The 14,241-nt window shown below is 40.2% G+C and overlaps 1 protein-coding gene across 2 annotated transcripts; it reads right to left on the reverse strand.

Moving 5' to 3' along the window:
• Nucleotides 1-2,101: 2,101 nt before the first annotated feature.
• LOC311275021 (keratin, type I cytoskeletal 18) lies at nt 2,102-11,955 on the reverse strand. 2 transcript variants are annotated; one of them, XM_084383154.1, is made up of 11 exons: nt 11,881-11,955; nt 9,593-9,868; nt 9,314-9,439; nt 8,728-8,810; nt 8,158-8,314; nt 6,675-6,842; nt 6,094-6,219; nt 4,855-5,072; nt 3,961-3,989; nt 2,860-2,876; nt 2,600-2,715 (listed from the first exon to the last, which is right to left on the reverse strand). In XM_084383154.1, the coding sequence occupies exons 2-11, from the start codon at nt 9,854-9,856 to the stop codon at nt 2,683-2,685; spliced, it is 1,221 nt and encodes a 406-aa protein (XP_084239280.1). In that variant the 5' UTR covers nt 9,857-9,868; nt 11,881-11,955; the 3' UTR covers nt 2,600-2,682. The 2 variants fall into 2 exon arrangements, with proteins under 2 accessions (XP_084239279.1, XP_084239280.1); XM_084383153.1 differs by lacking the exon at nt 2,860-2,876 and having other exon boundaries at nt 2,102-2,715.
• Between the last annotated feature and the right edge of the window lie 2,286 nt (nt 11,956-14,241).

Genomic DNA, 14,241 nt, shown 5'->3' on the forward strand with positions numbered 1-14,241 from the left:
ACGTTATAGAAATACTTTCCACTTGAGGGGAATTGTGTCCTCGTGGGGTTACAGAGGGCATTTTCTTTGTCTAAAACAGACACCTTCCCATTACTTATCAGCAGTCAGCTGGTTAGAGGGGTTAATGTGCGAGGCATTAAAATAATGAAATAATTAAATGCTGTTGATGGGGGGTGAACGGGGTGAATTACTGTTATTATGATCACAGGAACAGTGTGAGACATTTATCAGACTTTCTGTTATCTGTTTTGCCAAATGTCTACCTGTTGACATGCTCACTGTATGTGTTGACCTGCTGTCTCTCTGTTTTTGCTCCTTCTGACACACCTGATTTTCTTTCTCAGGTTTTATGACTCTTTGAGTCGTCCGACTGGGAATCTGCCGGAGGGGCCTTGACAAATCTGTCTGCATGCTCTGTAAACAGGATGTGCCGTTACAATTTCAGGGTCAGGACAACAAGAGGCTCATGAGGACAACCTGAGGCTGGAGTTTGATTTATTGTTGTGTGTTCTGCTCGTCCACTCCGCTCATCGTGTTCGTTCTGAAAACAACAATTTTGGAAATTGTAAACCACCTGAAAATGTTGGCACGATTGTAAAATGTGGAGTTAGCCACAGATACGGTGGAGTCAGCATCACACAGTAAGGTCAAAAGGTCATGACCTTAAATTATAGGGTTGATGGAAGTCACAGTGGGGTTGTTATATGTGCTCAGGCAGGACTTGGTTATTAAGGGATCAGGTGATACAATACAGTCACATTTTTTCCTCTGAAGTGTAACAAGGGGGAAACTCCCTCCCCTAAAATTACTCACAATGGAGTTACGTCACTTTATTTGTGTGTCTTCTAGCTTTAGAACTCACAGATAAGCCCTTGTATACAAAACAAACATATTGACAACAGCATGGCAGTCATCCTTCATCATTTGTCTCACAAATCTCCGTTGCATGTCCCAACACTTACACACATATTGTGTGCCTCTGAACGATTTTATTTTACAACCCAGTCTCATTACATGTAACTACAAGAGTTGTCGTCTGAAGCGTCCGTGATGAAAGACATGCAGCGAATCTCCTGTCTGATAAGAGACATTACCTCATACCTATAACTTCAATGACAACAGATGTGCGCTCACTCGTAATAACTGTGGGGAGGCTTCATGTGTTATTACCAGCACTGACTATAAAGCAAATGGTTCACCCACAGTAGATACTTTTATCTTCCTGACAAACAATTTAATGGACACAGATTATTTGTATAAAAAAGTGACTGTAGCCACTGCAGCCAAAGTTTATAAAAACTCAACTTCAAACTATTCAAAGTTTACATGGTTCATTACGGGAGATTCAATATTATGTGTTCTTATGGCTGGTTGACATGACTCTTTGGTGTCAGGGTTTACAGTTACACATACTGTCATGTAGGCCATAAAAAGACACATGCACAGACGTTGAGAGGTCTGTTTCTTTTATGTTGCTTGGTGCCTCAAACAACATCGTGCTGCCAGGCGACTGCCCCAGCAGCAGAGGAGAAGCGTTCTGCATACTTGTCGCAGATGGAGAAAACATGTCTGAAAGAGTTGTTGATCCCAAGCTGGGAGCAAGAAACCTGGCGCTATGCCGGCAGAGATAACAGATTAAACAATGATATTCCCCCAGTTGCGTCCTTCAGCACCATTGCCGACCCATGCGCTAATCGCTGCAATAAACTGATCGCAAAATCGATCTTAATGAGGCCAAACTTTTCATGTTTTTATTGTTTTAAGGCTCTTGGTAGTGATGTTATTCCTGTGAATTTTTGCCACAGTTACAGTGCATCTCTAGGGGTGGCAACGTTAGTCTGTCAGACCGTCCAAACCAAAATATCTCAAATATAATGGAAAGATATTCATGATCCCCTGATGATGAATCCTACTGACATTGGTGATCCCCTGACCTATGGTACAAACCCCCAATTTTGACACTATCAGGTTTGTTTTCATCCCAACACTGAGGAAACTGTACATTTACATTTGCTGATTTCAGTATTAAAGCCGTAAAATGATTTATCCGAGAGATTTGAGACGTAGAGGTAGTAAGATGGAGTAAAGAAACTTTATTTTCGACAGAATACAAACACAAAAACAGCAAATACGATTAAATGATATCGTTGTAAAAGTACGTATTACATTTACTGAAGTAAAGTTTTCCACACTAAGAAATAAATATCTTGTTAAACTACACAGAATGTTATAAGTAAAACAGCATAAGTATAACAATATAAGGTGGTTAATCGGTTGCTCTCACACAAACACAGACATTTCTTTATTCATTACTGGTATAAGCATGCGTAGCTACAGCTGTTTGTGGCATTTTCTCCAGAAATGAATTAAAGTGTCACTGACAGGTCAACGTTTCTCTGAAATCACAAAACATTCATAGTTGAGCAAAATCCCCAAAATGTCCAATTCAAAGTAATATTTTCTCAGTTGTAAGAATAAATGATGCACCACACCTCGTGTAATATTCTGACACCAATCTTTTAATTTCCTCTCCCTCTCTCTCTGCACATCCTCACGTCTTTCATCCTACCATCTATCTTCCCCCTCCCCAGTCCCCTTTTTATTTCTTGGTCTCCTCGATCTGCTCCACCTCGCTGGATTCGTCCACCACTTTGCCGTTGACCATCGTCTGAGTCACCACCTTCACAATCTTCCGGGTGCGAACGTCAGGCTCCTCTGCACGGAGAGAGATGAAATGAAATGGGATGAGAAGGGATGAGGAGAGAGGAAAATTGAAATTATTTGGGATGAGATCAGAGAAACAGTAATATGAGTTTAGAGGAGATGAGATGAGTTTGATTTGGATAATTTGAGATTTACACTGGTGAGATAGTAAGCTGCGATGGAAAACAGATGATGGAAGATGAGATGGAAGAGAAAGGAAAGATGGGAAAAAATTAAAATGGTTTTTATAAGAGATGAGATGCGATGGTGTGGAAGAGATGATTTGAGAGGAGAGGGATGAGGGAAAATATTAGAATCAGTGAGATAAAATTAGTATTTTCAATCTAATATCTATTTATTGACATTTGTGTCATTTGTGAGGTGGAGCTAAGGAGGATATTCTAAATGGATCTGACTGAGAGCTCCAGCATACACAGTGGTAGCGACTTTTTACCCTAAAACGGGGTCATAATTAACAAAATGAACATCATATCATATTGAATAAGACTTGAAACTAGTGATTAAGACCATAAACTCATTAGGAAACCATTTATTGAGGTGATGAATCAAGTCATAAGTAAGGTCGTTTTCTCATAAACTGTCATGCGAGTGGACTTCTCTTTGGAGCCAGTATAGTGAGGCCCTCCTCTTCTCAGACCCAGAAGCCCCGTCCAGATTTCTACAGTCAGTGGTTTGTACAAACAGCTGCAACTGCTTAACTTTCCTGTCTCACGCAGGACCTCAATGTACATTTTCAAAACACAGTGCAGTGTGCTAATCCTGCAGCGTGACTCAGTGGGATTAACACACAGTTACAACATCGGGATAAATGTTTTCACACCCAACTTTGTTGCTATAGGAGCTGTTAGCCCTGTTTGCATTGTTTTGACGTTCATAAAACAATCGTTAGTCTTGGGCCTCATGGGTGTGTTTGTGAAAGAACATATGTCTGTCAGCCTCACTACGATGCAGTCCTTAATCCACATCTGAATCCATATAAGGTCTGGCTATTATGCGGCGGATGTTGAGTAAACATTAGTGAACAGTTTGCTCAACTTATCTCCTTCATCATTACAGCTTTAGTCACTCTTTACCTCCCTGATGTGTCCTTCGGGATTGTGATAAGATGCATTTAACACGAATGAGCGAGCAGTGCTTCACTCCTTACTAATGCACTGTTACATAATACCGTGCTTCAATGTGCAGTAGTGACTTTGCTTTCTTTTATCAGTTGAAAATGAAAAGCCAGGCACTCACTTTTTGGTGGAGGAGGAACTTCCTTGACTCTGAGGAGCAGAATGGAAACATGTTACAATCAGCTGCATTGACCTGATAGTTGCTAGTTGCTAGTTACTGATTTTCTCATCTAACTCTCATCTGAGTCCAGTTTAGATGATGAAAGGTGTCTTGATTGATGCTTTACAAGTTTTAAACCGGAGGGAAAGTTATGGTTTATGACATCTTTATGAAGTGTCACCCCCGTTTGTTAAGATTTTAACATTCTCACAAAAATAATAGCTGACATTCGGGAACACAATGAAAAGCCTACAACAAAGTTTAATGTGGTAATGGTGTATTCACATGTAAGCAGAAAAACAAGGGCCTTTAGCTGAGACATTGGTTGACAGTATTTACCACACTCGCTGGTACCTCCTTAGCTACAATGCTAATGTTGCTAACTGTAGATCGCTACATTTCCAGTCTGTTATTATACAGTTCTGGAAATTCAGAAAAACAAGTAATTTGTTTCTTGTCCATCTTTTGGTTGAAGCAGTGGTCAACAAAGGTCAGTGCTGCTGAGGCTGTTTTCCCCCCGATAATGTCAATACACCTTACGACTCATGGGCAGTCAGACAGGTTTAAAACAAACCAACAGTTGAGAGTGCACCTGTTTGTATTAATGCCTTATTTCACAGGAAAACTGGGTGTGCACAACTTTGATAACTGTGGTGGCTCAAAGTTGAACCAGGGTGTTGGTCTGTACATATTTTAACATTTAGCAAATGTAACAATGTTATTATTACTGATCGGAATAATGGTCAAAACTATGAAAATAAGACTCATATTGTTACTAACTAGAATGTTCCTTTAACCTCTGCATTAATCCCTTTTTAATCATCTAATTTCTTCCTCAGACCAGTGAAAACTCACGTTTCCTCTCCCTCCAGCAGGCGCCTGTAGGTGGCGATCTCCATCTCCAGGTTCTGCTTGATGCGGAGCAGCTGCTCGTAGTCGGTCTTGGTGCGCTGCATGTCCAGCCTGAGCTGGGAGAGGTCATCCTCCAGCTGGCTCAGCTTGGCCTGCAGCCGCTCCATCTCACTAGAGTATTTCTGACCCGTCTCACCCAGGTTACCTTCCAGCCCGGCTATCTGAGGAGAGAAAAGATAAAAATTATGAGAGGTGATCTGCCTATGCCACATACCTGGATCTGATATTACCATTGTGTGCCTTTAATGTTGCATGTAATCCTATCACTTTATCAGCTGAAGGATTGCTGACCTGGAACACTTGAATAATCTTTGTCCAATTCAAGAAATGTCCCTAAATTATTCATAATTCTGTAATTCCAAACATTTACCCATCATCTCAGTGTCTGTACTGTCTGTGTACAGTAATGTGATGCTTCAGGTTGGCCTGTATCAAAGGTTCTGGCTTTTCAACCTCCTCACATTACCTCACAAGGTGTTTGGCAGCAGAAATCAAACCTCAGCTTCTCCTGAATTACTTCCTAAATCATTATCAGCGAATACCTGTGAACTGACAAGGCTTTGACATCCAAAACAAATACTGGCGGCTCAAACAGGATTAGCCACCGCCACCTAACCACCGAAACTCACCCCCATTCAATTTTGCAACTGAATCCAGAATGTCCTTGCCTGACTTAACATGAAAACATGTTGACTGTCATCACAGGATTGTAAGAGAGAAAAACAAATAGACCTTTCCCAGATTTTCCCCAGACAGATGATACAGTTACATGCATATGCACAAATTAAAAAACTGATCAAACTGAGACTGAATCCGAACCTCTGTGAGGATTTTCTGTGTTGTTACTTGACAAATCCCTCATAAAACTGCCCTTTCTTTGGCACAAAACCGTAACTCATCTCGGCTTTGTCAAAAGGTAATACCCATAACAATATTTTAAAATCATTCTTGTAGTGTTTGCACGCCTCTATGTGCATTAGATCTTGTTTGCACAGATCTAAATGCAGAAATACCACTTGCACGGTTATTTTTAGCTTAGACATGCAATTAAGCAAGTCCCCTCTGGCACCATTTTCATTGTATGCTGACAAGTAAACACTTGTCACACTGATGATGATGTATGCTCTTCTGTTTCTTGGTGTGTCCGTGTTATTATTTTGCTCCTCAGGTGAAGTTGCTCACCTGTTTGTGCAGACTCTCCAGCTCCACCTCCAGGGTCTGCAGGAAGCGCTGCCTCTCCATCAGCTCATTCTGAGATCCCCTCAGAGCCTCGTTGCTCTCCTTCACCTCGTTTTGCACAGTCTCCAGCTGGAGGAAAAGACATTAATTATTAAATTAAATAAATGCACGAACATGTACTGACAGTGTGTTTCCCCTCACCCCTCAACTTTGATTCAGTAGGATTAGACTGTCACCATACATTTAGATAATATATTAATAATTTCAGTCAGTTTTCAAGCAAAAAACATGAAAAAAAATTGCAAAACATTCTCCGGTTAAAGCTTCTCCTGTGTGAGGATTTGCAATATTTCCTGAATACCTTTGGGTTTTGGACATTTCAAGATTTTGGCCTTTTTAAAAGTCAGGATGAGCATATATTTTTGGATATATCAAACACTAAACAACTTAACAGTTAATTGAAAAAATAATCAGCAGATTAATCGCTAATGAAAATATTATCAGTGGCAGTCTTATTTCAATGAATTGGTAGATTAAGATAAATTCTCTGGTCATTAGAAAAGCACTGTAGTTCCTTCCCACACCTTCTTGCGGTACCACTGTTCGGCCTGGTCCTTGTTCTTCTTGACAATCCCCTCATACTGGGAACGTAGGTCCGACAGAATGGTGCCCAGCTCCGGCCCGCTCACACCAGAGTCCACCTCCACGTTCACCTCATCTCTGGCAATACGAGACTTCATCTGCTCCAGTTCCTACAGAGCGGAAGAGATAAATATTATTATCGTGGCAGAGTGCTGAGGATGAACTGAAGAGTCGCACAGCCTGATGTCAGAAGCTGCTCTGTAGTCTGGTGGTGCGGCAGCAAAACCAAGTTTACTTTGTTTCACCACTGTCGTCTTTTGCCAGAAGCAACCGCAAAAATGAAAGTTCCCTGTAGTAGCTTTAAGTCATTCCATTTGTGAGAATATACTTGTGTGTACAAGAGACATCCTACACCCCAGGGTGGCAGAGAGGATGTGAGGGCATCTTTATAATTTAAATGTTCTCCATCAATAGTTGATGGGGCCGAGCTCACGTTACACACACACAGACACACACACACGTTACGCTTCTGCTCTCGATTCATACGAGCTCGCTGGATCTCTTTCACTCTCATTTCTCTGCAGTGCGCTTTAACGTAATTTTCTGATCTTGATATATATTAACACAATTTCCCAGCCTTTGTTGGACAAAAAAGTTCAATTATATTCTTTATTTTACGCCCACTGGTTGTAATCTTGATCATGAGGTGGAAAAAAGGAGAGAAAACAGTGTGAACTAGTTTCCCAGCTGACCCTGACAGGTGCTACTTTTCCATTGTAACGGGGGAAAGTCCCCGTTTTCAACATAAAGGACTGACATAGATTACATACTGTAGATGAGAGCAGACAGAGAAGTCTTTACAGTGTTTAGTGAGTCAGTTTAAAAGAGCAAACCACCATCACACCACTTTCCAAGGAAAATCTTCCAAATAAGCAAATCATAAGAAAAATAAGAATAAGTTTACATGGGTGTTATGCATGCAAGGTCAGTTCTTTGCACCACATCATTGTTGAGTTCTGTCAGTGGCCTCAAATATCGTTCATGAATTGGATCTGTGCAGCCTAATTCACATTTTGTAAGTATAAGAGATCAATCCTTCCTTTGGTGAGTTTGGAGTTTATCTTATTTCTCATCCGCCCCAGAGGACAGAGGTCCGGACGCCTCGTATCAGCTGATTGGACAGAAAGAGCAGGTTTGGGAAACCAGATCTACCTACTCCTTTTGTGTGTAGTAACCAGAGGACCACCTCTACCTACCTCCCCCCCTCCCTATACGGCTTAGACCTCTTGAGTCGACCAAACTGGGTCAGCACGATATCAAACAACTTGCTGTTTGTGAGGGCAGGTTGGAGAATAACTGGAGGGGCCAGAATGAAAGCGAGACCATGCAAATGTCAAGTAATGGAGAAGGCAAAGTAAATGTGATAAAGACGGAGTGTTAAAAGGCCTGCATACCAACACTAGGAGAAAAGAAGTGCAAACAGACCTCCTCATGGTTTTTCTTGAGGAAGTAAAGCTCTTCCTTCAGGCTGTCCAGATCTCCCCTCAGAGAGGCAATGATCTGCTCGTGGTCGGTTTTGGCCTTTTTCAGAGCGACACAGTCACGCTCCACAGACTGACACATCACCAGCTCTGTCTCCCACCTGGTAAAGTCCAAAGAATAAAATGGTAGAGAAAAGCAGAAAAACAGAATACTTGATGTTTATTTACTTGTTTTTTAATTACATTAGAAGGTGCATCATAAATTTACAAGACCAGATATGTCTGCAGATCGAAAGCAAACCTTTATATATGAAATAAGAAATAGTTTGTCTTGATCTCAACAGTTAGGACTCACTTGATCCAATATTGCACTAAAATGTGACAAAATTTAAATGTAAATCTAATGTAATTATTAAATTAATTCTGCCACAATGTACTGCCATTTAGCTGATGTGGTAAAACTTTAATCAAGGACGTGAATTAAAATCTAAAATGATGATTCAAATAAAAAAAAGATAGACAACAGACACCCATTTCATTTTTAAAATTTTCACTGTAATCATTTACCACTCACTTGATTCTGAAGTCATCAGCAGCCAGTTTAGCATTATCAATCTCGAGCATGAGACGAGCATTTTCCAAGGTCCTCTTCCTCACCTGACAAATATGAACAAGAGGTAACAATATTGAAAAAGACATCAGGTCCTTCATTAAAGTCAGTCTTCACCCTGTAGTCTAACACATTCTTCTATGTAGTATTTTTTACTTTACAGTGGAATTATTAATGGTTACAAAAGACACATGAACAACTTGAATCCTTGCGCAATAAGGAAACACATACCGACCTCATTAAACTGTAACTTTTCCTCTTTAGTTACGATAGTCAAAATAATCATTAACTTCACTCAGGCTCGGTTTGGTACAAGTTAACTCAAAGATGAAACATGAGTCAAATTCTGCCTCTGATGAATCTACTGATGCAGCGCCTGCTACAAGACACGACATGTCGACATTTGCATGAATGTTTTGTCTATGTAAAATAACCAGAGTCCTCATAACCTTGAGCTCTGTTGATTGACACATACAGTACAAAACTCCCCACATGCAGTCTGGCTGTTAATCTAGAACTGTCTGAATAATGTATGTGTCGTCACGCCTACCTCTTGCTCAACAGCATGAGCTTGAGCCATCATGGAGTCGAGGTCGTGACCTTTAGGAATTCGGTCGATCATCACCTGCTTAATCTTCATCTCCAGGTCAGCGTTGGAGCGTTCCAGCGTACGCACCTGGAGGTAGAAAAAAAGAGTTTAATTTTCAAAGTGCTTCAGTTTGCTACTAATAGTATCATTTACTTGTCTGCATGGAGCCAAATGGAGATACACCATTACCCATTTGGCTGCTGACCAACAGCTCAACAGTGCTGTTACTGTTTTATGTACCTTGTCCAGGTAGTTGGCCAGACGGTTATTGAGATTCTGCATGGCTTCCTTGTCGTTGGTGCTGTTGCCGTGCACTCCATTAAGTTGCAGGCTTATTGGCCCGTTGAGATCCTGGCTGATAGAGGCTGAGCGACTGAGCGGGATGGCGGCGGCAAAAGACACCGAAGCGCGGGAGCGAGCGCGGCCCGTGTCCATCAGAGAACGACTGGAAAAGGAGGGCTGGCGGTTCATGGAGAAACTCCTCACCGATATGCTGGAGGCCATGATGAAGGGTGGCTGTAAGAGACACAAAACTGGAAATTAGACAATTGAGCAGCACTTTACAATAAAGCATATAGAAATGTGAGTAGGTACTAAGGAGCAAGTAAGGAATGAATCAGGAACAACTCGATCGTTAATGAATCATTAATCGTTAATGAATCGTTAATCGTTAATGAATCGTTAATCGTTAATGAATCGTTAATAAGTAATTCTTGAATAACTGTGATTCGGGGACTTTATAGTAGATTATGAGTAACTAACCAACAGACTGGGATATACTTTATTAATAAATCTTGTACATTTAAGTAAAGTGAAACACATTACAGAGTAGTTACCAAGTAACTATGCCGAGTAACTAATGGTTGAGTCATTAGTATGATTAAGTAATTAGTATTTAATGAGTCTACTTGGTAACTACTCAATGTTATGTTTCACTTTACTTAAAGGTACCCAAAAGTAGTAACTAATGATTAGTAAGTAATCAGTAATTAATGAGTTGTTACTAGTTTGTGCCTCAGTAGTTGGTGCGTTAATAGTTAATAAGGAACAACTCAGAAAATTTTCTGGATTTAGATTCACAGATATTTATGAACTAATCATTACCTATTATTCATTAATATTGTATATTCCAATTACCGGCTACTGTTTTTGCAAATTCTGTAAAGATAAAATGGAGGCAAGATGTGAAGAGACAAACAGAACAATCACACATGCTACTTCTATCTCACCTCCTAAGGGTTCATTCCACTGAAGAGAGAGCGGATTGATGTTCAAATTGTCATAAGGCAATACACTACTTCAAATGCCAGACTGTGCGACCTGTTTCAGTCATTTAAAGCAAGTGTTACATGAGATCTGGCTCTTTTGTGGCCCTCGAGCAAATGTGTTTTATTCCAGCATTTGGCAAGACTTATGCACAAGTAGGAGCTTATATTCAAGATCACTGGACACCCACTGAGAATGTTTAAAATAGCCTTTAAATGAGTGTAGCACAGCTGGATGGCGGCTTTCTGCATCCAAGAGATGACTGACTTTATGGTCTGAGCCACTTCAGTCCGTCCATCTCGGCCCCATCCAAATACAACTTCAACATAAGTCAGTGTAAAATCAATATGTAAATGAGAATAGCTCAACTCAGGGTCACAGAAGAGCCTCTCACCAGGACTGAAGACTCTCTCATGTAGTCTATTACTATGATAATAAGATGCATTTTATATTCAAGTAGAGGACAAAACTGAGAAGTGGTTTAAAAAAATAGAAGCCTTCCTAAAGGTTTGGACTGCTTAAGATGTGGTTCAGTGTTATCAAATAATTGTTAAAGCTATGTTTCTCAAATGAACTTTTTTCTTTCTTTCCTACATTTTAAACCTTTTTGATATTAGGTTTAACAGGTGCTCACCTAGACTCAAGTTGGTGTATGGATGTCACACGCACAGGACAGTGTATCTTTGTCTGTGTGTCGTGTGTGTGTGTGTTCATGTGTTTGAGGTTTTTCGCGCAAGCTTGCTTTTGTGTGCGCCTGTAGATTAGCGGCCAAGGGAACCTCTCTGTCTCCCTGTCACTTGATCCTTGCAACACCGTTCCCACAACACTACAAAGGAGCCAGCAGGAAACAGGCGCTCCTTGTTCAGATGAAAGATAGAGCTTGGGAAAATGATCGGCAAAATATTCAGAGCGAATTCCAGTGACACAAGGAGACACTTTGTTCAGCAGGAAATCAACTTTCATTTCCTTTTTTTCTCTTTGGTAATCATCTTGCCATTAACTGACAAATACTCGCGATGACAACTTTGAATGAGAGTGAACAAGAAAATGAGATTAATTAGCTTGAGGCAGGTGGTAGAAGCCTTTTCTTCCATTTATAATCATAATTTAGATAAGTATGTATTCTTTTCATCATTTCAACTATTACACTTAATAAAAAAATAAAGTAGAACAGTTGGAAATTATTCATATCATCAATTTTAATCAATGTAATTGCAGAAAAATAACAATTTCTTTGAAAAAAACAAACCCATCCTACTCACCAGGCTTTTTTTCTTCAGATAGGAGCACAGTGGGATCCAGAGGAGTGCAGCAGGCTCTGTGCTGCTGATGCTACAGGTGAGCTTATATGCAGGTGTGCAGGAAGAGGGAGGAGCTACTGTCGCTCTGAACACGAGGAGTGTTAACTGCACCTGTACAGTAGTGCTTGAGAAAAGTACTGTAGATGTGGATTTGAAAGATCACCAAACCTTTGGATATGTTCATTTCTTAAGATGTTCTGGTTTTGGGTAACTGGTTCTGATGTGATTCTGTTGTTCATGTCAGATAGGTCAGAAGAGCCTTTCACTCTCTTCTTTGTGATCTAGTTTTCATGGGTATAACTAAAGCATTAAAAATGATTGATTAGTAAGCAGAAACTCATGTAACCTGTGCTGTGTACAGTCTTGACTCCTGGCCAGTCATTTAGGATGAGATTCATTTTTAAGACAACAGAAACAACAGAGCATTCATTTATTCATCTGGCTTGAACTTCTTTCTATCTTTCTTTTTTTAAAAACATAAAATACTCTGCTCAGAATAGTGATTTGTTTTAAAGGGGCAGTTCATGACAGCATGGGGTGTACACATTAATGCTGTCATCCTCAGCTTAGCTGTAACTTTCCCTAGCTTAGATAGCCTCTCGTCAGTGAGTAAACACCCGCTTCCTTCTGTACAGTGATATGGTTGGTGTGTGTAGTTCAGTAGAAGGAAATAGTTCCCACATGAAACTGCTCACAACGATATCTGTGGATAATCTTGAGTGACAGGGTCATGAGTTATGGAAACAGACATGGTTGTTGAGTTTTAAAAATGTATTTATTTATTTTTATTTTTTTTGCTTTGAGCACCACAAGCTGGGTGCCATCTAGTTTCATTACATTCAAGAGAAGAAGGGAGCAGATACCTATGTATCCAACACTCAGCAAATCAGCGAGACAAAGTAGATGAATACATAGCCCTGCAGACAAGAGGGAAAATATGTATCTTTGATTTTGGGCTGAACTGTCCCTTTAAGTTTCCACATTGCATATGCATCTCTCTATACCGTGAAGGTCAAACAAGCAAGCAAAGTCACAATAAGCAAAACATGTTTTTGAGCGGACTTTAAACAATGAGGGCAGAGCAACAAGCTGTCGACAGAGTTAATGTGGTGAACATGTTGGCAAAGATCTTCCTATTTACACATCCAGCTGAGCATCATTATCATTCTTTATGACAATCTCTCACCAGACAGTCTGTCAGTGATGCTGACAGCACTCAGCTTCAATAAAGCATGTTCTCTCATGTGTCCGTGCTATTAAATATCTCATTATCATTATCATCCCTTTACTGTTTGTGTGGGTGGAGCCCCGCTGCAGTCCCCTGGATTCCTCCTGTCCTGCAGTCAGTCATCCTGCTGTAACCTGACCCTCCTTCTACCTGCTGAAGATAAAATATTTAGTCCCTCAGAGGAAGAAAACCAGCTGTGAAACAAACGGTGTGGGGTGTAAAGGCTCGATTCAAACAGGTCAGGCTGGATATCGCTACTGACTGTATTTTACCCATGACAGTTTATATGCTGAAACACTACACTTAAGCTTAAATTGTGCAACCCGAAGCACTCTGAAAATAAAATTGTGACTGTGGGATGGTGTTGCTGTATTTGAGCTACAGGAAGTGTAACTAAAAGACATTGCTGTGGTCGATATTTACTTCTACATGCAAACACAGGACATACACAATAGGACTAATACTGTAGTTCCTCTCATTTCTCCCCTGACTTCATTTCTTGTGAACTTTGTCCATGCAAAGTCTCATAGAAACATAGAGGGACTGTGTGGGTGAAGCATGTGTTTCCCACATACGGTATTATCATATTCAAATTCATATGAGATTAAAATATTCCTTTGTGTCTTCCAGCATTGCAAATGTCTCTATTTGCATTCCTGCAGTTCCTGTGAGTTGTATTTTAGCAAAAAGTGAATATCTGTGTCATTATGATATTAGTTTATGACATTTATGTGTCTTATATACTCCAGAATCACTTGTGAACCTGCTGCTGGCTGCAGCATTTCTAACAAATCAGCTAAAATATCATCAAAATAATGAAACCACTACTTTGGTGCTCTAATGTAGACTTGTGTGCCACAAAGAAATAGTAAGATGAGACTATAGTGTATATGTTTGGACTGCTGATGTCCTAACAGATATATTGTTGTGACTTAAACAGTGAATCTCTTACTTTTTTATAATAAAGAATGATCATCAATTTGTAGAGCACGTCTCATAAATATGTAAGATTATAGCCAATATAGCAGCCAATTAAGGGAACTTGGAATCTCAGTAATACTGAGGCCCTCTCTCATTTGCCTCTCAAGGCTTCC

The sequence above is a fragment of the Pagrus pagrus genome (genome assembly GCF_965226575.1).
Source record: "Pagrus pagrus genome assembly, chromosome: 19".
NCBI lineage: Eukaryota > Metazoa > Chordata > Actinopteri > Spariformes > Sparidae > Pagrus > Pagrus pagrus.

Excerpts from the sequence above, each read along its gene's own strand:
- LOC311275021 (XM_084383153.1), bottom strand. The coding sequence starts at position 9,856 with ATGGCCTCCAGCATATCGGTGAGGAGTTTCTCCATGAACCGCCAGCCC. Across the intron at positions 9,440-9,592 it reads TGGCCAACTACCTGGACAAG|GTGCGTACGCTGGAACGCTC; the intron begins GTACATAAAACA and ends TTCTACCTCCAG. Across the intron at positions 6,843-8,157 it reads TCAAGAAAAACCATGAGGAG|GAACTGGAGCAGATGAAGTC; the intron begins GTCTGTTTGCAC and ends TCCGCTCTGTAG.